Genomic DNA, 24,728 nt, shown 5'->3' on the forward strand with positions numbered 1-24,728 from the left:
TTTGGTGAGCGGGAAGGTGGAATGCTGCATGGCCAGGTTCGTGTTCCCATGTGTTGAAATTAGTTTTCTGAAGGTTTTTCTTTTCAAATTTTTACTAACCGTGGTTGTAACAGAAATGTTTCTGTTAAAAGTACCTGACATTCAGCAAAACAGATCTGCAGCCTTCCCTGGATTGCCAGCTGACTCATGTGATTTCAAGATTTCATCCCAACGTGCTAACACCTATGAAAGCAGAGGGAGAATTTACAAAAATGTCCTTTGAGTTAACTGAAAGAGAGAGTTTGTAGGCAGAAGGTAGAATGTTTTTGGCAGAATATTAGATCATCTATTTGAAGTTACGTGTGTTAATCAAGAGGATTGTAGTTGGTTATACAGCTAGGGACAATCCTCTATTTCTTACAGAAATTCAGAACATTGATGTCCTTGTTTAGTTTTTCTTCCTTGACTGTTTTACCCAGGTTATTGTCGTAAAAGCAACCATGCCACATATGTCTGTACTTCTGTATGTGCTGTACTTGGCAACTACAACATCTTTTGGTGCACTGAAAACTTTTCTAAAAATGCAAAGCAATAATAATTACGTGCAGATATGATACCAAGAAACCATAGCAGCATGCAGAGTTATCTAATGAGCAATCTGCCACCGTTTCATGTGTTTCTTTCTCTTGTATTTGTTTGCCTGTGAGGGCTGTTTTTCATGTTATAGGAAAAATAGTGGATGAGTGTGTGAAAGAGATGAAGGCAACTCCATTTTCCTTTTAAGTGGTTTTATCTACTTAAATAATTGATTGTAGTATCTTTTATCAAGGACATAGCTCAGCTAAGATTGCTGACACTCACTTAAGGCAATGCCTGCTGAGGAGACCAATTTGGGTCATGAGTAAGTGAAGGCCTATGATTAAACCCTACTGATGTTCTCTCCCTTTCTTGTCTTTAAATGATTCTTAAATATTTAGCAGCAAAAGATTCCTCCTTCCACAGTTACATTAGAATATAAGTTTAAAACATTATTTGGACTATGTTTTATAGACATACTTTGGAACCTGAGTTTTGTATTTAAAAATACTGATTTCATAATCCATTTTGGCAATATTTTCAGTAGCCTACATATTAGGTTGTTTTGAAGTTTGCAAGTTGCTCTTTGACAAATGTCTTCTCTTTAGTTTGTCACAAACAATAGTTTCATTTGTAGCTGTGTTTTTATTGATGACATTTCAGTTAGTTTTTTTATCTATAAGCTGGCTTAAAATACTCTCTCAGATCCAATGATTAATATGAACAAATCCATAATATAATAGAACCTATTCTAGTAGAATAAAGATCAACTGTTATTTTTTACTGATTTTAGGCATTGAATATGGAGTTTCATTTCACACTGTATTTTTTAGTAACTAGTAGATAAATATCCAAATCAAATGCAACACAATTACCGTGTTCAGTAATTGGAACTTTCAGTAAATTCTTTAAGGGATTCTGTGATGTACTACTTTTCAGACAAAAAGCCGAAAATATTTGTCCACATTGTGTGCTAAGGGTAAAGGGAATCTTTCTTTTTGGGTCTGTTGTTGCACTCAATAAGCGTCTGGTAACAGAAGTCACGGGCCATATCCATTGTGAGTGTAAATTGTCATAGGCCCATTAACTTCAACTGAGCTATGACTATTAATACAAATTCCCCTGCCTGTTAGCTTTTTATTTTTAACACTAGGCTCCCCTTCTTTTCTGATAGTATTTCTTACATTCCTTTAGTGCAAAGGAAAACTTTTACTATATTCTAAGTATTTTGTATTCTAAGTCTCTCTTTGAGGAGTTAAGTATATCAGTATGGATTTCCTGATATTCCAGGAGCACTGGTCTTTAGACACAGGTGAAGATGTGCAAACAATGATTTTAAGTGCCGGAAAGGTGGGTTATTTGCAGAAACCTTTGGTCAGAGAATGAAACTGTTTGTTCAGAGAATGGATACAGGTAGGGCAGGAAGCCTGTGCCCTTCTCCCACGATGTGGGTGCAGGGTAGCCTCCATTCAGGAAAGGGCCCAATGCAGCAGTCAGGCTGTCCCTACCACCCATTAGTTTCTTGGCTTCAGCAGGAAGGGCACAAATGTGCATATGTGGAGTTTTGGGTGTTTTATGGTTTGTGGGTTTGGGGTTTTTTTGAGGTTTTTCTGTACACCTGGGTTTTTGAAACTACACTTAAACCAAAAACCTATTTGTGTGTGTGTTGCTGAATTTCTGCCCTGTGTATGGGTGATGTCAGAAGCACCTGGCATTAGCCCAGCCCTTCAATGGCCTATGAGAATGAGCAATTTTAAAACCCATTATTTAAAATACAGCATTTCTTGAAAATTTTTTCTTCGTGGTGAAACAAGAAATTGAATGCTATATTTGATATTTTCTTGAAGGCAAATATACAAATCTGGCCAGAAGTATTTTTCTATGGTAACATTAATATATATTCACTGTTTTTGAAAGGAGGCAAATCTTATAGATGTGATATGGCATATGACAAGGGTAGTATGTTTTCTTTCTCTCAAATCTCATCTGTGGCCTGTTGGGGAAGGGAGTATTTGGGGATGTAAAATCATTTTAACCATTGAAAAGTGATCCTTTTGTGAATAGGTTTTGCTTCCCAGCACTATGATATGACATGATACACATCAAGAGTAAAGGTAACGAATTACAAAGAAATGTAATTCAACATTATAAGATGTCCTGATTTTGAGATTCAGTAGAAACAAACCATGAATATATGTATATATAAAAGAGTATGTGTCTGTGTCTGTGTCTGTGTCTGTGTCTGTGTGGATATACATATATATAAATATATATATGGATATACATATAAATATATGTATGTGTGTGTGTGTGTGTGTGTGTGTGTGTGTAAAAACCCCGAAATACCTTATTTTTTTTTACTGCAGCCCTTTATAATGCCCTTCCCAGTCAGAGTGTCAGAGAGATTTGCCTCTCTTCGATTAAAGAGATTTGATTTGATTTATTCCTTTATTCTTTTTAGTATTGCAGGTAGTGTAATTTCTGTGGTTTATATTGATGAAGTGGCCACACACTGGGCTAAGTAAACTCGTAATCTGAAATATGATGCCTGTTCTTTTTCCTCTGATCTTGCTGTCCGTCATGATCATTCTCTTTACACAGCTTCTGATACTAGTTATCAAGTTGTAACTATCAGAAATCCTGAGATATCCCAACAAGATGAGCAACTGTATGCCAAATGTTGTATTTCTGTAAGAACAGCAAATAGGCTGACAAATATAATTTGTCTTTTCCTTCATCTATCACAGTCTGTGGTTTCCTGTGCATTTGTCCTTGCTTTGCCATTCTGTTTGTAATGGAACATTAGTGGAAGGTCTCAGTATTTAACAGTTCTTGATTAAAAGCTGCTTAATCCCTGGACAGCATGGAAGAAGGTCAAAGCTTCAAGTTTATTTATTGTGGGAAAATTTATAGGAAGTTTTAATTGCATTTGGTTTGCTTGTGGGAAACTCCTGTAACAAAGTTTATACTACTTTTTGAAAGCTAACCTTTGGAATATTTTATTATAATCTATGAACTGGCTTATGTTGTTTACTTTGGTAAAGTGTAGGCTGAGAATATGTCTGTCCATATAACTGCTAGGGTAGGTTGGTAGGGGGTTATTAAATGAGATTTTTTTTTTCAATGTATTAAATTTTAAAACTTACTCTTTCTGAATTTTCTCGAGAACTTCTGAGTTTCTTTCTATATCTGGTGCATGGTATCTATTTTCAAGAAAATAGTTTTAACTTAGAAGTTTCTGTTGTCTTTGTAAGTAAAACTTACAATCAGAATAAAGGTGTTTCACTAGTAAATTGATATCTGGTACCTCTCAGTTCTGCTTTCATAATTTCCTTTGTGAATCCTTGCTAAAAATAGTTATAGTTTCATATGTTTTCTTTATTTCTAAGGAAAACCACAAGGTCTGCATTTACTATGCTTTCAGGGGCACTAAATACATACTGAAAACACGAATCGAATTCAGATGCTTCAGAATGTGATTTTAGTACTAAACCGAGTTTCCATGGTTGCCTTTTTTTTTTTTACTGTGACATTTTTGTTTCATATGCCCTCTGGTCTGTTCAGCTGTGACAGTTGCAAACAATAGGTGGTGTTACATAGGTAACATATAGTGTATTGTGCCCAGACGTATTCTTTCCACATTTCAAATTTTCCATTAAGAAAAGCATCTTTGTTTCCAGTGTGTTTCCTTCTGTAGTATTTTGTTTCATGTCCTTTCTGTGTCGTATGTGAAATTAAAGTAATGCTTAATGAGAGGGTGGGGGTAGTGATGTCCACTATGTTTTTTCCAGAACATCTAGAAATCTCTTTATGTATTTCTAGAGCAGATAGCTATCTTATGGAAGAGTTGCATGACCTCCATCTAGAGAGTTTTCTGTTCATCATGCTAGGTTTTATTCCTCTTCTGAGGCACCTGGTTCATCCAGTTCTTTCTTTATAGACCCAGATGTTCATGGAAGTTATGATTTCTAACAATGGGAGGAATAGCACTGTATGATTGAATCTGCATCTTTCTTCTATGCTGCTTGCTTGGTTAATTCTCCATTTCACATGGACTTCTGCCCACAAACCTGAAGGCAGGCTGTACTTTATGAGGTGTTGCAGTACATGTGTGATCAGGAACTTGTAAATGCTTATCAGTGCTTGGTTTGTCAAGATGTTTTCAGACCTCATACAAATTCCATGTTGTACATAAAAATAGTATCAATATTTTGATTTTATTTATGTGTGACTGAGGTAGTAAGTCTTTCTGCTTTTGCTTTTGATTAGAAACCCTAGTTCTTAACTGAATTGTTCTGGCAGGAGATCACCTTGTGGGTTTGGAAAACTGATAACACTGAACTGTGGAAATTGGGGTTTTATGGATAGAAGGTCTGTTTAGTCATATTCTTTACAATTTTAGTTTTAAATCCAATCTCTGGTCAAACATGTGACGAGTAGTTGTGAGGAGAGTTCACTCAGTAAGAGAATACCTTACCTCCATTCTAACTGAGTGCTGAGAAAATTCAGTTTCCAGGTGCACTGTCTTTGATTCAACCTTCCAGCAAAGGTGCAAAATAGACCAACACTTAGCTGGTGCCTGACTCTATTAAAAAAGAAAAAAAAAATTAATACTGTAAAAATGGAAGAAAATCACTGGAGAGAAAATTTAATGCTGTCTTGAAACATATGCAAACTAAGGAACGAAGGTAAAAAAGTACCTGTGGTGGATAACTTGTAAGATTTTTGCAAGTGGAAAAAATTGAACTCTTCTGGGTTCCTTTTGTGGAGTCAGATTTCTCTTTCACCAGGGTTCTTGGTCAGAGCAGACATTATAGCTCAAGCAGCGGGAAATTGAAGAGTCAGTATTTCTGTCTGTTTTCAGCAGCTTTTAATTATTGCTCTGATCAGCAACTAAATTGCTGGCGTGTTGTTTGGAGCATGATTCAAAGCCACACATGGTTCCAAGGGCTCCTGTTTGAACTGAGCATTATACCAGTCCTGTGTTGTTCTATCAGACTCTGCCCAGGTTGCTTTTTGTTGCAGATTTTTTGCCATGTCCCAAGGGTACATATAGCTGAAGCACAGAGTAATCCACCAGGAGACTCTTACTGCTGCCACTTTGGCAGATGAAATCAGTTTTTTTCCCAAGAAGACAAATGTAATTTCGTTCTCTCAATACCACTACTAGTCAAACAGCATTCGGCAAAGATGCATGTAGAATAACATGCATGTAGATACACGTAGAATAAGCCGTGCTTCTGTCAGAGGTAACTGACTTCAGGTTACTGTTTACTTTTGCTTGTGTCCATGGTAATGGTCATATCCCGTTTAGTATAATCAGCAGTTGACTATAACATGGGAGAGGGGAGCATATGTGTGTATTTATAATATCTAAGCTGTGTTTAAAAGTTCTTGACAGAAATAAATAAACAGAGCTAAGTAAGAGATTACACTGCTTTTGTCACCAAACCCATGCTGTTTGGACTGTGCTTTTTTTTTCCTTTTTGGTACTGGCAAGAGAACCCTGAACTGAGACCTGAAGTGTGAGATACAGTTTCAGTAAGATACATTGCAGACTTTGTTCTGCAGGATAGGGGTATGAATTTGCTCTTTAGAAAGAGGTCAAACAGAGGTTTCATATTCATTCAGCTCCTTCTGGGAATTACTGACTTCCTACTGAGGTGGTCAAGGATCATAAAACAGGCAGAGACAAAATGCTTTGATATTTTTGTCCCTTCAGGCATGATGCAATTGTTGCAAAATTACAGGTTTTTTTGTAAGAATGAAAGAATGTCACTGCAGGAAGTAGTTGATCCTATGACTCCTCCTTTACTTCATCCACCCTAATCAAAAACTTGCGTATCTTTGAGGAATTAGAACTACTTCAGAGTTTGTAGACAAAATGTTGCTTTATGAATATTTAACAATAATAGTGTGATAGGAAATAAAGGCCATATCTGGATATCTGCATGATATGCAGCTTTATATCCATGACTTCTCAAGAGTCCTGTTAAGTCTTTTTGGGAGGCAAAGAAGAGATGCAGTTCAAGTGGTGATTGCTGGTTCCACCTTTTGGCTACCTGTACAGACAGTCCTGCCCAACTTTCCGGGGCCAAAGAGTAAGAAATATTGGTAACATTTCCCTGAAGCGGTGGGCTTTATCAGGGAGACACAGCAAAGAAAAAAATGAGAAGATTCCTAAGAGTAAGGTATCAGTGTGAGGGGCTGCACTAGGCACGTGCAATGTTGGCTAGTTGTTGTCAGGCAGAGGATTTTCATACTGATTTCTCATAGCTAATTATGAAATTTTACACATAGTCACTGACAGTTTTGTCCTGTTCATGTGGTATCTGAAGAAATGATGGAGTTATTTGTAAGGGAATGGGGAACATATGTGACCAAAACAGCTGTTAATATCCAAAGATAGTAAAGTACAAGGTGCAGAGGAGAATTGAAGTAATACTTCAAATGTTGCTGGTATCAGAGAGGTATCTCAGACTTTTGAACCATTTAGTTACAAAAGCTAATTAAGTTTTTAGATGCCGGACTCTAGAGACACATTTTTTTTCAATTTTTTTAACCTATTTTTGGTCCATCATGCAGTATATGGCATGATGTGAATCCATTGGTTTAGTGAATCCTAGCACAGAGGCAATGCCATGCTGGAAGAAACATGACATACTGGATATTTACTCTGAGAGTGCTCTCACTCTGAAGTCCCTTTTCAGTTCTCTGACAGTTATGATCTGCAGATTGGCTCTGTATTATTTACAGGGACTTTGGAGATGAAGTGTTGAACCACTGAGCCTTTAGGCTAGGGTTTTTGTGCCAAAATATTTATGTTGATGTAAGGGAGTGAAAAACCCAAAGCTTCATTGAATTGAAAACTATATTGAAATACATGTTAAAAGAGAAATTTGGCACTGGCTTTCACTAGAGAGAAGAGGAAAAGAGGTTATAGCCTTGATTACTCTTATTCCATGTTTTAATTCAAGCTTGGCAAGATCTCTTCTGCTATGCTCTACAGGAAATGAAGAGTGGGAGAGAGAAGTGGGAGAAGAGAACAAACTGCCTGACTTTATGGGGTACAGCTGGATGCCAAAAATGCATAGGGACATGTAACTAGATCTATGTTGCTGTCTCAGTCTAAAGGCTTTTTAAGAGATTCATCTGTCAAATTCCATTATTGGTTTATTATTTTAAAATTAATGTTGGGTTTTGTTTTCTTCTTACTGTAATGAGCCGCATACTCATTAAGACTTCCAAGGTAAGAGAGAATTGGAGGAAAAAGCTGCACCTTGGGTATGGGACAGTTTCAGGTTTACAGTATTTTGAGTTTTTCCACTTTTATAAGAATATGTTTTGTAAAAATCCGTTGGCAGCAGAGGGACATCTGCATATGAAATCCTAACATGTCTTTTGCAGAGAAGATTACCATGAAGATGGGTTCTGTCAGCCATATAGGGGAATTGCGTGTGCACGAATCATTGGAAACAGAACCATTTATGTGGACTCCCTCCAGATGCAAGGGGAAATTGAAAACCGAATTACTGGTAAGTGTACACATCTCTTTAGCAGGGAAAAAGAAACATTCATAAAAGTATCCAATTCAGGTAAAAACAGCCATCTTCATATTAAAGTTTTGAGGGGGTGAGCCTGTTCCCCACTTGAGCAGCTAGTAAAATTTGGAGCAAGGAAGATGGGTATCGGTGGTAATATATAAAGCTTCTTCCATGTCCTTAAGTAAAATGTCAGAGTACTGAATTTTTAACAGCTTCTAGTTTATACTGGAGCTTTTTGCATGATGGGTACAAAAAGAAGATTTTGAGGTTTTTAAATGGATTTGTGATATAGTGAAAAAGTACTGATCTTTTATTTTCTTGAAAACGCGTATGGTGGCCTTTCCTTGGTCTTCTTTCCTTTTTGCATAATTCTGGCAGAGTCTGGATTTCACATTGATTTATATAAAATGAGAGTTGACCTTCCTGTGCTCTGCCTCTGTTTAATCTTTCTCTGAACATAGTTTTTGTACAGAGTTGCAAACCTGCATCCAAAACCTTAATGATTTTTAATGGGCTGTACGTCAACATGGATTTTCTTCACTGGATATCAGCTAGCTGATATTAGCAGCTGTGACTCTGATGTACACAAAGCAGAGCAAGCAAAATGAGCCCACGGAATAGAGCAAACTGTTTGTCATAATGCATAGCAAATTAACTCAGTCCAGCAGGAGCTGATTTGCATCTGTCCAGATACAGCTCACTAATGGACTCTCCAACTTCAGCATAACTAGTTGCCAAAAAGAGTTTAACTTCACTTGTCAGCTCTAACTCCCTAAAGACATTACCTCAAAGACTCACTGTTAAGCCAGAAATCCCAAGTCTGTTTTTTTTCTTGTTCTTGAAATGGTGACCAGATTCTGGGACTGGCAAAATCCAGGTGCTGACCTTTACTTACACTATTACAACTCCTCCCGCCCTTCTCCTGTACTCTGTTGTAACTCCAACCTCTTTAAATTATGTTATTAATTAATACATATTGATACTTTTTTTTCTTTTTTCACCTTCTACATAATCTCTGGCCTGTTTGGATGTTTATCAGCAATGTGGAAATGTTTGACTATATGAAATGATTAAATTTGTAATTCTGTGAATCAGGTTCGTAATGTTCTCTTCAAAAACCAAAACCAAACCCAAAATCAAAAAACCTGTGATATTATCCAGAAAATGTTTATTGATTAAGTTGTACTTGTTTCTGGGATATGGAACATGGGCACTGATGACCTGGCTGCTGGTTTCCTAATATTAGCAATTATTGGTTAGATTTCCAAAGCTAGGGTGTTGGAACTCTCTGTTCTGCAGTTGAGGAGAATTCCTGATGGAAATGTTCTCTTTCAGGAAGACACTGAGTACCACCATATAGAGCTGCCCAGTGCCTAGCTAGGCAGTTATGACAGTCTATTAATAATATAGCATTTTCAAACTATATAGTTCTGAAGGTCACACCAGCATAGCATTATTGGTTCTTGTAAACCATACTGTATGTAAAGCAAGTATTGTAAGACTTGTGAGACTGGGTGTTCTATACCCATGTGAGGGGGTACTTTTGAAATTGCAGTAACTTGTCAGGTAAAGGAAATAGCTGAAAAAGCTGAATAGTTGCTGCTGAGATTTTGCTGATAGTTTTGCCCAAACCTGCTAACTGCAATATTTGATGGTGTGTTCCAGTGTGCATGGGAAGTGAGGACACCTACTGTCCAACTCCAGGAACATTTAGCCAGGTTACATCTGTGGGGAATTTTCATTCTGGAGTTTCATTTCCCTGCTGTACTCTTGTGAGAAATACATATTCTTTGTCTCCATGGCCCCTTGTGCTTTTTGATCCTGGCCATGTGATTGGGTGAGAATAGCAACCTTTGGTTAAAAAAAATAATTACATTTCTGGAGAAAATCTTTAGATCTGGTTTGGAAGACTAGAAGGCCAACAGTGAATAGTGCACAGACCTGATGCCTGACCTGTGTATTTGTGTTTGGCTAGCAAGGTCTCTGCTGTGCAGTTTAACATCTGTTTAGTGAATAAAATATGAACCCCTTAGATGCTACCACACAGTACTGCTGGCTTTCGCACCTTCCATCAAAATAAAGATATAATTGTAAATTGTGCACTCTTCTCTCATGATGATCTAAATTCTGTAATGCAATGCCCTCACAAAAGTTAGTGTGGAGTTTCAAACAACTGGCAGTGACTACTTCAGTCCTTCAGTTTTATTTTTTCCATTTTAGTCTTTGCGACAAGCATATGTTACAACTATCCTTTGAGGCCTGATGGTCTGCATGCATGCAGTGTTCCCAATATGACTGATAAATGGTTATATTCCTGCATCAATATTTCTGAATTAAAATAAGCAAAGGTATAAACAGTCTAAAAGGCTAGAGTTGCAGCTGATTGTTGCATGTTTGGTGTTCAGGAAGAGACTCTGTGGTACCATGTGTGCACAGGAAATAGATGATTGAAAGGAGAGAGCTGGACAAGAGAGAAAGACTTTATTTGTAGGTTGTAAATAGACTGCTGAATGACATTTCCTCTCTTTTTACAGTGTGAGTTGATGGAACATGCAGTCTAGCAACTCTCACTCATAAGTGATGCTTTACTGGGGGAGTGAATGCTCCTACATTTAAAGGTTGATTCAGCACCAGATACATGATGCACACATACATTTGTCTTTCCTTTGCAATGTGCAAGAAAATTTTGAGCTAAATGTTAGTGTGTAGGTGCTGAGAGCTGAAGGGGAGAATTACATTCCTAACTCATTATGACATTCATCTTAATGTGATCAGCATGCTGAGACTGACTACATTAATTTTCCACGAAGCTGCTGCCTGTTAGGCCTCTCATGTCTGTTTAAAGCCATGTCTTCCCAAATATCAATGATACACTTCTTTTTGCCTGACAAGACTTGAAAAACACTTATTTATTTATCAAAATGTCTAGGGAAAGAAGAAGTTAGGAAGAATCCTTGTTCAGATTTTATGTAATTAGGAACTTTGGAAATACATACCAGTATCCTAGCAAGTGTATCTTGCCTTGGCTCTTGAGCCTTTCAAGTTAAAATTAGCCAATTGCCTGTAGTCTGAGCAATGGTAATCATGTGGGTTAATTTCTGGGAACTGAGGCCTACAAGCTCTGTCCAGATGTCAGAGTACACTTGGATGCTGGGTTTTCTTCCTGCATTTGTCAACTCTCTTTTACAGCAGAAATTACCTCATTTACCCATTGCACAGCAGGCTTTCAGACCCTTAAGGAAAGACTAAAGATGTTCAAAGCAAATGACATGAAAATTAAGTTGTTTCTCACGCTATGAATCAATACTTGTCTGTATTTTTGTTCCTCTGCAGCTGCGTTTACCATGATTGGCACTTCGACACATTTGTCTGACCAGTGCTCGCAGTTCGCTATACCTTCCTTCTGCCACTTTGTGTTTCCCCTGTGTGATGAGCGTTCTCGGACCCCTAAGCCACGGGAGCTGTGCCGGGATGAATGTGAAGTTCTGGAGAATGATCTCTGTAGGCAAGAGTACAACATTGCCAGGTCGAACCCCCTCATCTTGATGCAGCTACAGTTGCCTAAGTGTGAGGACCTCCCACGACCGGACACCTTGGAAGCAGCCAACTGCATAAGAATTGGGATCCCTGTGGAGAGACTGAGCCGATGTAAGTGTATGTGCTTCATCACTGGGAAAAAGTACAGCTTGTTGCTTCTTCGGTTGAGTCAGAGAAACAATACTTTATCAGCCATTCCTTTTGTAAAGAAAGTGCTGAACTACTCATTTTTATCTTGCTTATACTGACCATAATCTTGCATTGTTGTAAGGTAGAGTTAGGATGGCAAGGAAGCCTAAAGGACGCTGCTTGAACAGCAGAATGTGTTACATTCACCACCCAGGGCTATAAAAATTTGTGTTCACCTGGCTGATTTGATGCAGGTTTGCAGAGTGTTGCCTCTACCTGTGTCTCAGTCCTTGTCCTTTTGGGTGAGCCTTCCCATACACCTATTTAAGAGTTTTGTTTACCTATTGATCAACTTCCTATAGTTTGTTGAAGCTTCACTGGAAGATCTGTTAGGAAATGAACCATCTAGTGTTAATTCTTTCTATATGGAAACCCACGGGAATATTAATCCTCTAAATTGGACATGGTGTGCAGTTATCTTCCTTTACCCACACGGGATGGGTGAAAACATTGATCTTGCTTCCATGAATTTGTATTTACATCCAAAAGTAGAAGGACTGTTCTATTGTCACTAATTATGTGCAGGCAATCTTTCTGACTACTCCATTTCATAGCAATTAATCACAACGCCCTACATTGTTCAATAAGAAAACTCGAAGAGACCAAAGACGTTTAAAGTGCAATGTGTAATATGATTATTCTGACTATCCATTGTCTGAATCCACAGTTAGGAGCAGGAGCCATGGACATAAAAGACTAGTTCTGTGCTTTTATGTAAATAATGCAGTGTAGTTGAGAAACAGAAGTGACTGAGAATAAAATGACAGAGACAAATCAGACAGGGAAGAGATATGAAGCAAAAGGCATGAGAACAAGATCAGTAAAATATCTGGTGAAGGTTGTCTGTGATTCTCAGAGCCAGTGGTGCTGCCGCTGATGGAACAGCTGAATTTGAGTATTTGTGGGGTTTAAGAGAGCTGGATTCCTTAGGGTTGGAGAGGGGAGAACAGAAAAATGGAGAAGGTAATGTCGCAAAAATGCTTGATTCAGCTCAGCTGATGGATATAGAAGACAAGCACTCAAAAAGTATGCAGAGAGGATAGCAGTAAAACAAAGAATAAAGGTGTGGGTCCAGCAGATATGAAAATGATGCTTCTAAAGAGGAAGATCTTGAATCCTTTCTTTCTAAAGATGATAATAAGGAAAAAGAGGTATGAGGCTTTAGAAAATACAGCACTGATTTCTATAGCAAATGAGCAGTGTGAAGAAAATTGGAAGATTATGAGAAGTAAAAGTTTTCATTTTTGTTATCTGGGGACTTTTCCTGAAGGGAAATGCATATCTCTGATTAACTTATCTAAAGGTTCATACATGCTTCTTACTTTCCATTTGAATTCAGAATTGAGAGTACTCATGTGTACCATAGAGCTGAGACATTTCAGGACATAATCCAGAAATAACTGGGTATAAAAGTACAGATACACACAGAACTGAAATTTCAAAGTGAACAGCTTTCATTAAATCTCAAGGTACCTAAATTTAAGTACTTGTTTGCGTACACATTCTGTAGATTTCATCTGTTTTGGTCATGGCGTCCCTTGATTGTTTTGATTTTTCTAACATTTTCCCAAACCCTGTGTTTTAGATCATCAGTGCTACAACGGCTCTGGAGCTGACTACAGAGGGACCGTCAGTGTTACCAAGTCAGGCCACACTTGCCAACTCTGGGACTCACAGAGTCCCCACAGCCATGATCTGACAAGCACACAGTTTCCAGAGCTAGGTGGAGGACATGCATATTGTCGAAATCCTGGAGGTCAAATGGATGGTCCCTGGTGTTTTACAAAGAATAAAAACGTACGCATGGAACTGTGTGACATACCTTCTTGTAGTATGTATTCTTTTTCTTTTTTCTCCCACTACTGTTGTGAATCCTGTGTAATTTTGAATGTTCCTGGTTATTACAAATAGAATTCATTTAGGAGGGTTATACTTTTAAATGTTTAACTTGCAGCAACTTTGTTTTGTGATGTAATTGTTTAATGTTTTCTGGAGAAGAAAGTTTGTAAGATATTCTGACACTTTTTTATTATATCCTGGAGGCTTAGTCTGAGGTGATAATTAATGATGATGCTGCAGTTTGTATTTTGACTTGTCAAATGACAGATTGCACAAGCAAATCACTGGTATGTGTTTGGTTTGCTCATGCTGCTTAAGGGTACATTCTCTTGCTCTGTATGACATCTTGCAGGCAGCAAGGATTTTCAAATCCTATAGAGGGAGATGTAGCACCATGCCTGGCTGGGAAGAAACTGTTTGAAGTGCACAAGCCGAGCAGTTTGAAGTGCATAAAGTAGATGATCTTATCAGAAAAGTCCTACATTATCTGCTAGTGGCTCTGTACAGCACAGCTGTTTGCAAAAATGAAAAGTAAAGCTCTCCACAGATTGCTACTGTTCTGCTCATTTTCCTGGTGTTGGTATACACGCATAGTAGACTTCACACGTTGGTAATGGTCTTTGGATATGACAGTGTCTTTGGATGTGACAGTTAATATTGTGCTTCCTTAGGAAGGAAAGCAAGCTTCCTGCAGCTAGATACAGATATGTCATGGAAGTCATAAAAGTGGATTACATGGATCTCTAAAACTGCTCAGAACTAATACAAAATTTTTTAGTTATTTCACTTTTTTGCAGTAACATGATTTGACATATGTAATAAATTTCTACATTGCATGTACCATAGGGTAAAGATAACACTGGGATGTGGTTGTGGTGAAAGCTGTTGCCACAAATAGAAAAACCACAGGTTACAGAAAACATCCCAGGCTGTTCCAGCGAACATTTTTGACATCACCAGGCTTTCCTAAAATCTCTAAGTATTAAGTGAAAAAATATTTTAGGAAGGTTCCAGACCTAAGTATTGGTGGGTCTTTCATGTCTTTCTCACTCTAACATAAAAGCTCTGCAATTCTATTAAGTACAGAACAAATAATATCTCTGCCAAGGAGAAGTGCAACTTATTTTATTCTGGGCAGAAGTAGCACCAGTAGAGGTAAAGAATGGGCCAAGTGTTGATGAAATGGTTGAATCTATGAGAGTGGGTCAGACACATTGAGTTCACTGGTTTATATATTGTGATAGAGACTGCTCACTTGTTTTTTATACCCTGAACAGGATAATGCAATGATACCTTGGTCTGTATTCTACAGTTTCCTCAACTGGAAGTCTCAAAAATTAAGTAAAATGAATCACATACTGTTACGGCCCGCACATTAAATGTGGGGCTCCTAGTTTTTCTTCATACAGTCAATTGCTATGTCCATTCAAGCTTTTTTGAAATATGTAATGGAAAATTATGAAGAAAGGGGAAAAGGTGATGTGACTTCTGTTTTCAGGGCATAGTTTACTTTTGATTTAAAATATAGTATTAATAATCATTTGTGTTACTATCAAATAGCTTAAAAATACTTACTGTAACCATTTCTGTGCTTGACAGGTCCACGTGACAACAGCAAAATGGGAATCCTCTACATCCTTGTTCCCAGCATAGCCATCCCTCTGGTGATAGCCTGCCTTTTCTTCTTGGTCTGCATGTGCAGAAACAAGCAGAAGGCATCTGCTGCTACACCACAGCGCCGCCAGCTGATGGCATCTCCTAGCCAAGACATGGAAATGCCACTCATTAATCAACACAAACAGGTATTTCTTACACAATTTGCTTACATTCACATATTTTCAAAGTGCAGTGATTTTCAGCATCTCACGTTGTCTGTGTTCAAATTGAGCCATGTTGTTGGGGACCTAATTTTCATAGTGTGCAGGCCATCTGCTTCAGGGAAACCAGGTCTTGCACTTTGTAGATGTCTCTAGAAATCCTGACCTTGGACAACGGCTTTCAGTACGCAGTATTTAATGGCATTTGTCCTTACCCATCAATCACCATTCTGCCTGTTGTCTAAGTGACTGAAAAAGTGGTTGTCTCTGATCCAGTCTTCAGCCTGCAGCTCATTTTTGTCCCTGATAAAACATGGCCTGTTTGCCTGTTTAAAGCATGATGCACTGTGGGGCTTCTTGTTCTAATCCTTCAGTACAAGACCTCTGGCGTTTTGATCCATAAGTGAGTTGAGAGCTGAGATGGCATGCAACATGTTTCCAAGGCTGCGAATCACAAAGAGTGGTGAAAGGAAAATGGCTTCGAACTCATGTCTACATGTGTCATCTCCTGCATAGGATTTTCTATGGTCAGCTAATGGATCTCTGCACTAAAATCCTGTTCAGAGATAATGTTGAATTTTTAATCACAGCATTTACAAGATGCAAGCTCTAAAAAACAAGGCTTACTTTGGAAGTTGGCAACACCTGTTCAGGAAACTGTAGAGTGTTTGATGAATATTACCAATTGTAACTAATTGCGATGATTTTGTGAGTTAATCTGAATATTTGAAGGAAATTTTCCAGCCTAGTCTATAGGCTGTTGGACACTAAAATCAGAAGTTGTTCCCAAATCACCTGCTGAAACATCTTCCCAGCCTGCCCTGCTGCCTCAGGTTGAGGTGCCCTGTAAGTGAAGCTGTGCCAGCTGCCCCTCATTTGGTCAGAGACTCCTCCATCCCATGCTGGTCAGGACAGGCCCATTATATCACCATCACAAACTCCCTGGCTTTCCCTTCCAGCTGCAGAGGGAGGGCTCTGGGGATTTCCCACCCTTGGGTTTGCAACCTTTTTCTCAAGTACCAGAGGGAAATTCTTTCTCCTTTCTTCTCCAATTCCACCCCCATCTTTATCAAAGCTAAAGGTTCCTCAGCAGTGGTACTGTACACTGCTCCCCATGGGCAGGGGCCATTCCTATAGTGAAACAGAGAGGAAAGGACATTATCTGGTACTGCAGAGCTGAAACAGAGGGATTTTGTTCCTTCTTCTGCTGGAAAGGATGTTTCAGTTCACTCTGAGACTGCCACTTCCTCAGCCTCCTTGCTTTTCTGACAGACGTCCACTGGGCAGCTCGGGGATGGTCTGCGGGGAAAGTACAGCTGCAGTTAATAGATGTCATTGCTTGCCAGATTTACTATGAACCCAATATTAATTCAGCTTGCAGGAAGTGTGGCCACTCCTTTATAAAAATAATTGTACCCATTATCCTGCAATATAATTTCATTTATACTTCTGATAATAGTGTAACTCATTTCAAGGTTAATTATGAAATCAATATACTGATGTGAATACACAAAAAAAACCAGAAAAATCCTTTTGGCCCAATTTGTCTTCCATTTGGAGATGAAACCACTTCTTTAATAAGAGATTCTCTTGTTCAGGAAACATTGTGATATTTTACTGACTGTCTTTTCTTCATTTCAGGCTAAGCTTAAAGAAATTAATCTGTCCACTGTGAGATTTATGGAGGAACTAGGAGAGGAGAGGTTTGGAAAAGTCTACAAGGGGCATCTTTTTGGTACAGCACCAGGTGAACAGACACAAGCCGTTGCCATTAAGACACTTAAAGACAAAGCAGAACTGGCTCTTCGGGAAGAATTTAAACATGAGGCAATGATGAGATCACGATTACAGCACCCAAACATAGTTTGTCTGCTGGGAATAGTGACAAAGGAACAACCTGTAAGTATGATATTTAGTTATTGTTCCCACAGTGATCTCCATGAGTTCTTGGTGATGAGATCTCCCCACTCGGATGTTGGCAGCACTGATGATGACAAGACAGTAAAATCCACTCTGGAACCAGCAGATTTTTTCCACATCGTGACTCAGATAGCTGCAGGAATGGAATATCTTTCTAGCCACCATGTTGTCCACAAGGACTTGGCCACTAGAAATATACTGGTGTTTGATAAACTGAATGTGAAAATATCTGATTTGGGCCTTTTCAGGGAAGTTTATGCTGCTGATTACTACAAACTGATGGGAAATTCCCTTCTTCCTATCCGGTGGATGTCCCCTGAGGCTATTATGTATGGCAAGTTTTCTATTGATTCGGATATATGGTCATATGGAGTTGTGTTGTGGGAAGTTTTCAGCTATGGTCTGCAGCCTTACTGTGGTTATTCCAACCAGGATGTCATTGAGATGATCAGGAACCGACAAGTTTTGCCATGTCCTGATGACTGCCCCACATGGATATACACTTTGATGTTGGAGTGTTGGAATGAATTTCCCAACAGAAGACCAAGATTTAAAGATATACATAACAGACTAAGAACATGGGGGAACCTTTCTAATTACAACAGCTCAGCGCAAACTTCTGGGGCAAGCAACACCACACAAACAAGTTCTCTCAGCACAAGCCCTGTTAGCAATGTCAGCAATGCTAGATACATTGGACCAAAGCAGAAAACTCCAGCCTTCCCTCAACCTCAGTTCATACAAATGAAAGGCCAGATGAGACCAATGGTCCCGCCTCCTCAGCTCTACATTCCAGTCAATGGTTACCAGCCAATGCCTGCCTATGGTGCTTACTTGCCAAATTTTTATCCTGTCCAAATTCCAATGCAAATGGCTCCTCAGCAAATACCTCCCCAGATCATTCCCAAACCAGGCTCCCACCACAGCGGGAGTGGATCTACCAGCACAGGCTATGTAACAACAGCACCTTCCAATGCGTCAGTGGCCGACAGGGCTGCTCTGCTCTCAGAAGGCACGGATGACACACACAATGGAACGGAAGATATTGCCCAGAACCCTGTCCAGGAGGAGGAGGAGGAAGAGGGCTCTGTGCCTGAAACAGAATTGCTGGGTGATAATGACACACTTCAGATGGATGAAGCAGAAATTCAATCAGAAGCCTAAGGAATTTGGCCTCATTGCTAAAAATGTCACATCGGTTCCATGCATGGAGACAGTAGATCCTTAGGCTTAACAGGGTGATTTTGATCTGACTCAAAGAAACAAAACTAAAAAAAAGCAACATCCATTTAAAAGTGCAGCAGTAATGACATACCAGGTCTAATGACCATTGCCACCAGCAGATTTTTCAAATATGGTGGTATAGACTTGCTGAGTTTAATCTTTTTTACTGTCCTACAGTTCTTGAGAGAAGCTGCTTTTTAAATATGTACTGTTGCTGTGCAACATGTTGCAGAGTAGCATTGCACATCATGTATATCATGATACATGAGTGTAATGTTAGTGAATTATGCTTAAACCAATAACACAAAAAGGAATCCAACTATGGTTGCAGAATTGCTCTAAGCATAAAGAAGTGCCCTGGATGTGATGGACAGCTTAGTTTGTAGTATTTATCTCTTCAACGTAATGGACACAAGATTGTTGTTTGCTTTTTGAGTCTGAAAATCTGAGTTGAGAATAATGATCTATGTTTGTATTACAATAAGAAGAAAAGGGGGAAACTGAACATAAAAATGCCTGTGCTGAGTAAGACCACGGGTCTGTCCAGCCCAGTAGCATGTCTTCAAAGACTATCGATAATGCCTGCCAAGGGATAGACTGCAAGGGCAATTTCCCTCGCAGAAATTTCCCAGGGTATTGCTTCAGACTCCAGCAATTTGTGGCTTAGGGCCTTCCAAAGACAGAAGTGGAATTTTTTTCTGTTAAATAGCCTTTGATGGAATTTTCTACCATGAATTTATCCAAATGATTTTGAACTCACACAGAGGTAGAGTATCCACAACAGCTTGTGGAGTAATGAGAGGAGAAAGGATGGTTTTCTTTCATCATTTTGGGTGATTGACTGACAGAAGCTTCCAAATGAGATCATCTGACTGCATTTGTGGATGAAAGTATTCCTTCTCTGCTGTGTATTTTTAACAGCAAACAGCCTTAATACACTGTTAACCAAAAATGGGGATATTGTAGGGGATATTATAGGTGTGCACTAACTTAATAAATCCAACTTTAATTGGTTATCAAGTATAGAAAAGGGCTCCACATGTGTGTTCCTACATTGTGAAAGTGTTGGGTTTTGTACGGGGTTACAGACTTACTTGATTTACTACAGTTACTGCTGGATTGCATGTGATACCATGTTTTTTTCCCAACTTTTTAGTAAAAATGATCTTTGAACTTTAGAAGACCAAAATAAGCAATAATGTACAAGGTGCTGGTTTTGTGCTTCTATTTGCAGGATGAATCATGTACAGACCTTTAAATGTAATTTATGTTTTACTACATTTTATATACATTTTTTCATTGAAATTTTTGGACTTTTGAATGAATGACTTTATAACTTAACCATTTACAATATTCACATGTGGTGCAGTTTTATGGTATTGCTGTTCCCTTTTGTTAAACATGCAGACAGGTCCATACATTTCACGACCCCTTTCTGTAATACAAGCGGTACACATTCTCATTGTAGCATTGTAGCCAGCACACACTATAGCTATAAGTTCTACATCCAACATGGAATATTCAGTAAAGTGATGCAAAAGGTATAATGAAGTATGTTATCCTACAGGCACTGTTTTTGTTATGGTACTTTGTTGAAATAGAAATGGCCTCAAATGCTTAAGTTACAGGTTTCACACTTTAAACTACAAGTTTTTATTTTATTACATTGGGATTCACTTATAAGTCATGTATCATTGTGATCTACACCCTGTGTTCAAGGTATGGCAGCATTACTTATTTCCAGCATTTCACCTGGACTTGGAAATGCACTGGTAGGAGTAAAATATGAAAGCTTTATTACTTGTGTTAATATAATGCAGCTTTGGGTGCTTTTACTAAATAAAGGATAAATAAAAAAGGAAAAAAAAGGTGACATTTATGTGACATTGTTTTTTTCTAGGTTTCCTTATCTCAGATAAATGAACTTGATTAATCAGCTACACTGTCCTTCTTTGTTCCTTTGCTAACTTCAGAGTAAGTGGAGAGCAAAGGGTTCAGTTGTACCACAGATTTGTTAGGGAGAGGAAAGATAAGTAAGCAAGTGAATGGCAGTCAGTGGAAGCTTCTGTACAGTGCTGTCTGAAGTTCAACCTGTTTCTAGTAGTCAGAGCATTATGACTTCCTGTGCTTTGAATACAGTTTTGGAAACTCCTAATTCTCTTCTTTGAGCCTCATCAATTCACTACAGACAGAAAAAAAGGTCATATTTCTATACTGATTTTCCCATCCCCACTTAATGTGGATTTGGTCTCAAAGTGATTGTCAAGGAGCAATACATAATTTTCTAGGCCAGCCTTGGCAATACACACAGTACTGGAGAGGGGTACTCCCCCTCTGTTGATGCAGGTGGGCTCATCTGAGCTGTCAAGACGGAGCTATGATGGCATGCAAACACCCTCTATGCACTTCAGGTGAGCCCCTCAGCACATGCCACCACCAGCCTGTTAGTGGCTACTCTTAAGTCATGTGGATTGGCAGTAACTTCTTGTTCTGCAGCTTCCCGGACTAGTCTTGCCTGTGATATCTACTGCATAGTCGCACGCAGTGTCAGAGTCTGCCTTTCCTCCCCAAGACTTGGAAGCAAGGCTGAGGGAGATCAGGGTAGGGATGAGGAGGTAAGTGGATGGGACAAGGTGATAAGGTGGCAATAAGTGAGGGAAGGTTTGGGGCTGGTTCCAAACAAAACCAGCACAATACTTCTCACTTGGGCTTGCAAAGGTACTTCTTCCTGGCAGGTCTAGCAAAGCTGGAATTTTTCTTGAGGGCAGAACAGCTTTTCTAGCAGCAAATACATGTCTGGAGGATGAATAAAGGGCAAGGTGTTTTTGAGAAGACTGTGAGGTTACTACAAAAGTTTTCTTTTGCTTCTAGTACCCTACTCTGTCTATATGATTTTCATAAGAAGACTTGGTCTGACATTAAGAAAAGGAATGGGTGTTGATACTGTGCACAGCAGTCCACTGCTGAGGCAGGAAGGTCCCTGTTTAGAAAAGCATATAGGGTAGATGGAGAGCGGATTTGCAATCACATGGCAGGAAAACTGAGTTATGGTTCCTAGTCTGAGTGGGGAAACTGACTATAGATGTGTCACTAGCTCCAGTTTGACTTCTGCTCTGATATTGTCCAAGATCTGCCTTATTGCAGGGTCTTTTCTTCTGTTTTACCCCTTGAGACTATAGGGAAGACAAAGCCATAAAGAGTGCAGTATGGGCAGCTGTATAAAAACTGAGGATTCACCCACAATGCTAACTACAAACAGACATTATTACAAACTTTAGGCAGGTTCATTCCTTCATCTAAATGTCACTCCTCTTAGTTTCATCTAGTGATTTCCCTAAAGACTCATCCAGAGGAACAAGCTCCCTGCTGAGATACGAATCCTTTGCTTTTGTATCTGCCATGGCTGTAAACATCACAGTGAGTCACAGAGAATTTTCTTCATGGTAACAGTACCTCAAACTTTTATTAGAGAGATTAATTTGATTTTTTTTTTCTCACTATCTAAGGAGGTAATCAGATGTCACTGGTTTTGTGTTCAGAGGAATCATCTCACTTCACCTATCTGGCAGTAAATGGAAAAGGTCTGACACTTTCTGGAAGAGAGATCAGGAGCATTTGCTGAGTTGGAGAATCTCAGAAAATGTCAGACCTTGAGGTGTTTGACAAAACAGATGTAAGGAGAGAAACGTCTATCTGCATGGAGAGTAGTATCTTCAAATAAACCCTAAGTCACAGTTTCACCATGGGTAGAAAGCAGTTCTGTATCTAGACAGGCAAATGCAACTGCAAACTGTATCCAAAACAGCATTTGTTACCCAAAATATGAAGAGAAAATTAATTGTCAAAACCATCCTCTTTGTGAGGAAAGGGACTAAATTCATATTGTAAGGGACAACAATGTATGTTCCTGTTTTATGAATGAATCTATAAATATTAGTGGAATCCATGGCTATAATCAAGTTTTGGGGATTTGCTCAAACAATGGAAAACTGAATAGTAGCATACAAATAGTAATAGCATATGGCACAAACAATGGCATGTCTCAGTGTATGAGTTTTAGTCCCACCTTATCAGAAATCTGAATTTTGTTTCTTGTTTTTCAAAAGGGGCCTTGTATAGTCTTTGTTTTGCACAGCTTCCAGATATGACAAGTTTGGTCTCCTTCAATCACCAATATGAATTCTAAACAATCTAAGTTCTGTTAAATACTAAATGTCTTCACTTGGCAAGATAAACCAAGTCTGGATCATCTGTGTCAGTAAGATCTTTCTCAAGACCAAAATGTACTGTGTCTAGTGTGATAAAATATAGGAAAGTTGGTTCAGCAGGATTTCCAGAAAAATGCTGTAAAAAACATTTTGCACCTACTGTTCCTTGATTGATGTTGTAAAGTCGTAGTGTCTGGACTCTAACAATTTCTTCTTCTTAAGCCCTCACACAACGGAGGGTTCCTAGCACTGTGTTGCCACTGCAGAAGACTGGGCCCCCGGCTTGCTTTGTGACATCAAATAAAAGGCAACCCCTGCACGTGTTTGTGTGCACAAACACCTGATTTTGCAAGAAAAAAGTATCTGGAATATAAGGCTACAACTCTGTGTTCAGGGTCAAATGCAGTGGCTGAACACATTTGCACGTGATGTGCTGTTGTCCCAGGGCTGTGTGAGATCTTGTGCAGCTCTGAATCCAAATCCATCTCTCCTGGTGTGTACTGGGCACTGCTTCCACTCAGTCACACTCCTTGGGGATGTGGCAAGAGCAGACTCCCAGGACAAACTCTAGTGAGGAATCCTGTAGCAGCACTCATGGAGCACTGCCTCCACTTAGAGCTGCCAAGAGGGTTTTTACTGTCACTGTGTCCCTCTTGTCCTATCCAGGCCCCATTTTTGATTAAAATTTTAAAAATATGGTTCTAAATCTTAGCTGAATACCTCAAGATTGCACAAGCAGGGGGAAGTAATGTAACAGAGGTTATGGCAGAAGCTGGAAATAGTATGGGGTTCTGAGGGCTGTAAATCTCCAGGAGAGTCGGAATTTAAAATAACAAAATACTGAGGGAACACAGAATCCCATGTAGCTACTTCTCATTTCTATTGATCTAAAAGAGGAACTTTACTTTATCTCGATTACAGTGTACCTGATGGTTTAACTGTCCTTTTTAAAACCTCTGTCTAAAACTGAAATAATCCATCTCTTCAGTAGGTTGTTAACTTTAAAAGTAATGAAATTAGAGGAGGGTATTTGAATTAAAATTACTACATTCATTTAATTGAGTGCTTACTCCATACAGCCAGTAATGAAAAACCATCACGGAGCATTACAGAAAGTGTTTTTGTTGCTCCATATTTTATATCTGTTTCTGAAGAACAATTTTTTTTGTAGGAACCACCCTCCACATAGACTTCTTGCATATTTCTTTTGAAACTAATAAACTATTCACTGGAGATGTTTGGAACTGTTGTAGTTTTGATTCATAACAATCAGTTTTTAAAATCTTATCAAGAAGTTTAATTCTTAGTCTGCTTTAGAAGTAGCTATTTGATATCCACCAGCACTATGAAACAAAAGAAATTCTTTCCAGAATGACAAAATAATTAACAGGCATGGTGGTGGATAGGAAAACAGACAGCAAACTAAAGTGAATCTCTAAGTAACTTAAAACCAGAAACATTTAAGGTACAATAATTTAATTTAGATATAATATTACTTCAGCTGAGGCTGATTATTCTCAAATGTAGTCTGAGGCTTTACAGTTATGATAAAGATCATTGCCTTGCTCTGTTGTTAATCTGATGGATACATTTTCATAACTTGGTGTGGTTTTCCATTTAATTACTTTCATATCAGATTTAAATATTTTTATGAGAATTAACCTGAGGTTGGTGGGAGAAATATCTTGCAAAATGCTAGCAGCCATGTGCTTTTCATACCAAGGAAGGGATGCTGTGCTCCATTTTTGTTCCATCATCTTGTGTCCACACCAAATGCATGTCTCCTCAGTGAATCCTTCTCTTCCCAGCTCAGCTGAAAATTTTACAACAAATTACTGAGGAAACCTTTCAAATTGTTTACTGCTAACATTGAGAGCACTGGGAATAAAAAGTTT

At 38.7% G+C, this 24,728-nt stretch overlaps 1 protein-coding gene across 1 annotated transcript in view; it reads left to right on the top strand.

Moving 5' to 3' along the window:
* ROR2 (receptor tyrosine kinase like orphan receptor 2) overlaps positions 1–20,518 on the top strand; it is a 143,717-nt gene extending 123,199 nt beyond the window's left edge. The window contains exons 5-9 of the mRNA XM_041486762.1: positions 7,963–8,090; positions 11,433–11,747; positions 13,411–13,656; positions 15,264–15,466; positions 17,123–20,518. Coding sequence (XP_041342696.1) covers positions 7,963–8,090; positions 11,433–11,747; positions 13,411–13,656; positions 15,264–15,466; positions 17,123–18,565 — 2,335 coding nt within the window. The 3' untranslated portion in view covers positions 18,566–20,518. The remainder of the gene's footprint in view (positions 1–7,962; positions 8,091–11,432; positions 11,748–13,410; positions 13,657–15,263; positions 15,467–17,122) is intronic.
* The last annotated feature ends 4,210 nt before the right edge of the window (positions 20,519–24,728 follow it).

Source organism: Pyrgilauda ruficollis, unplaced genomic scaffold (assembly GCF_017590135.1).
Source record: "Pyrgilauda ruficollis isolate IOZ18807 unplaced genomic scaffold, ASM1759013v1 scaffold78, whole genome shotgun sequence".
In the NCBI taxonomy this organism is placed as follows: domain Eukaryota; kingdom Metazoa; phylum Chordata; class Aves; order Passeriformes; family Passeridae; genus Pyrgilauda; species Pyrgilauda ruficollis.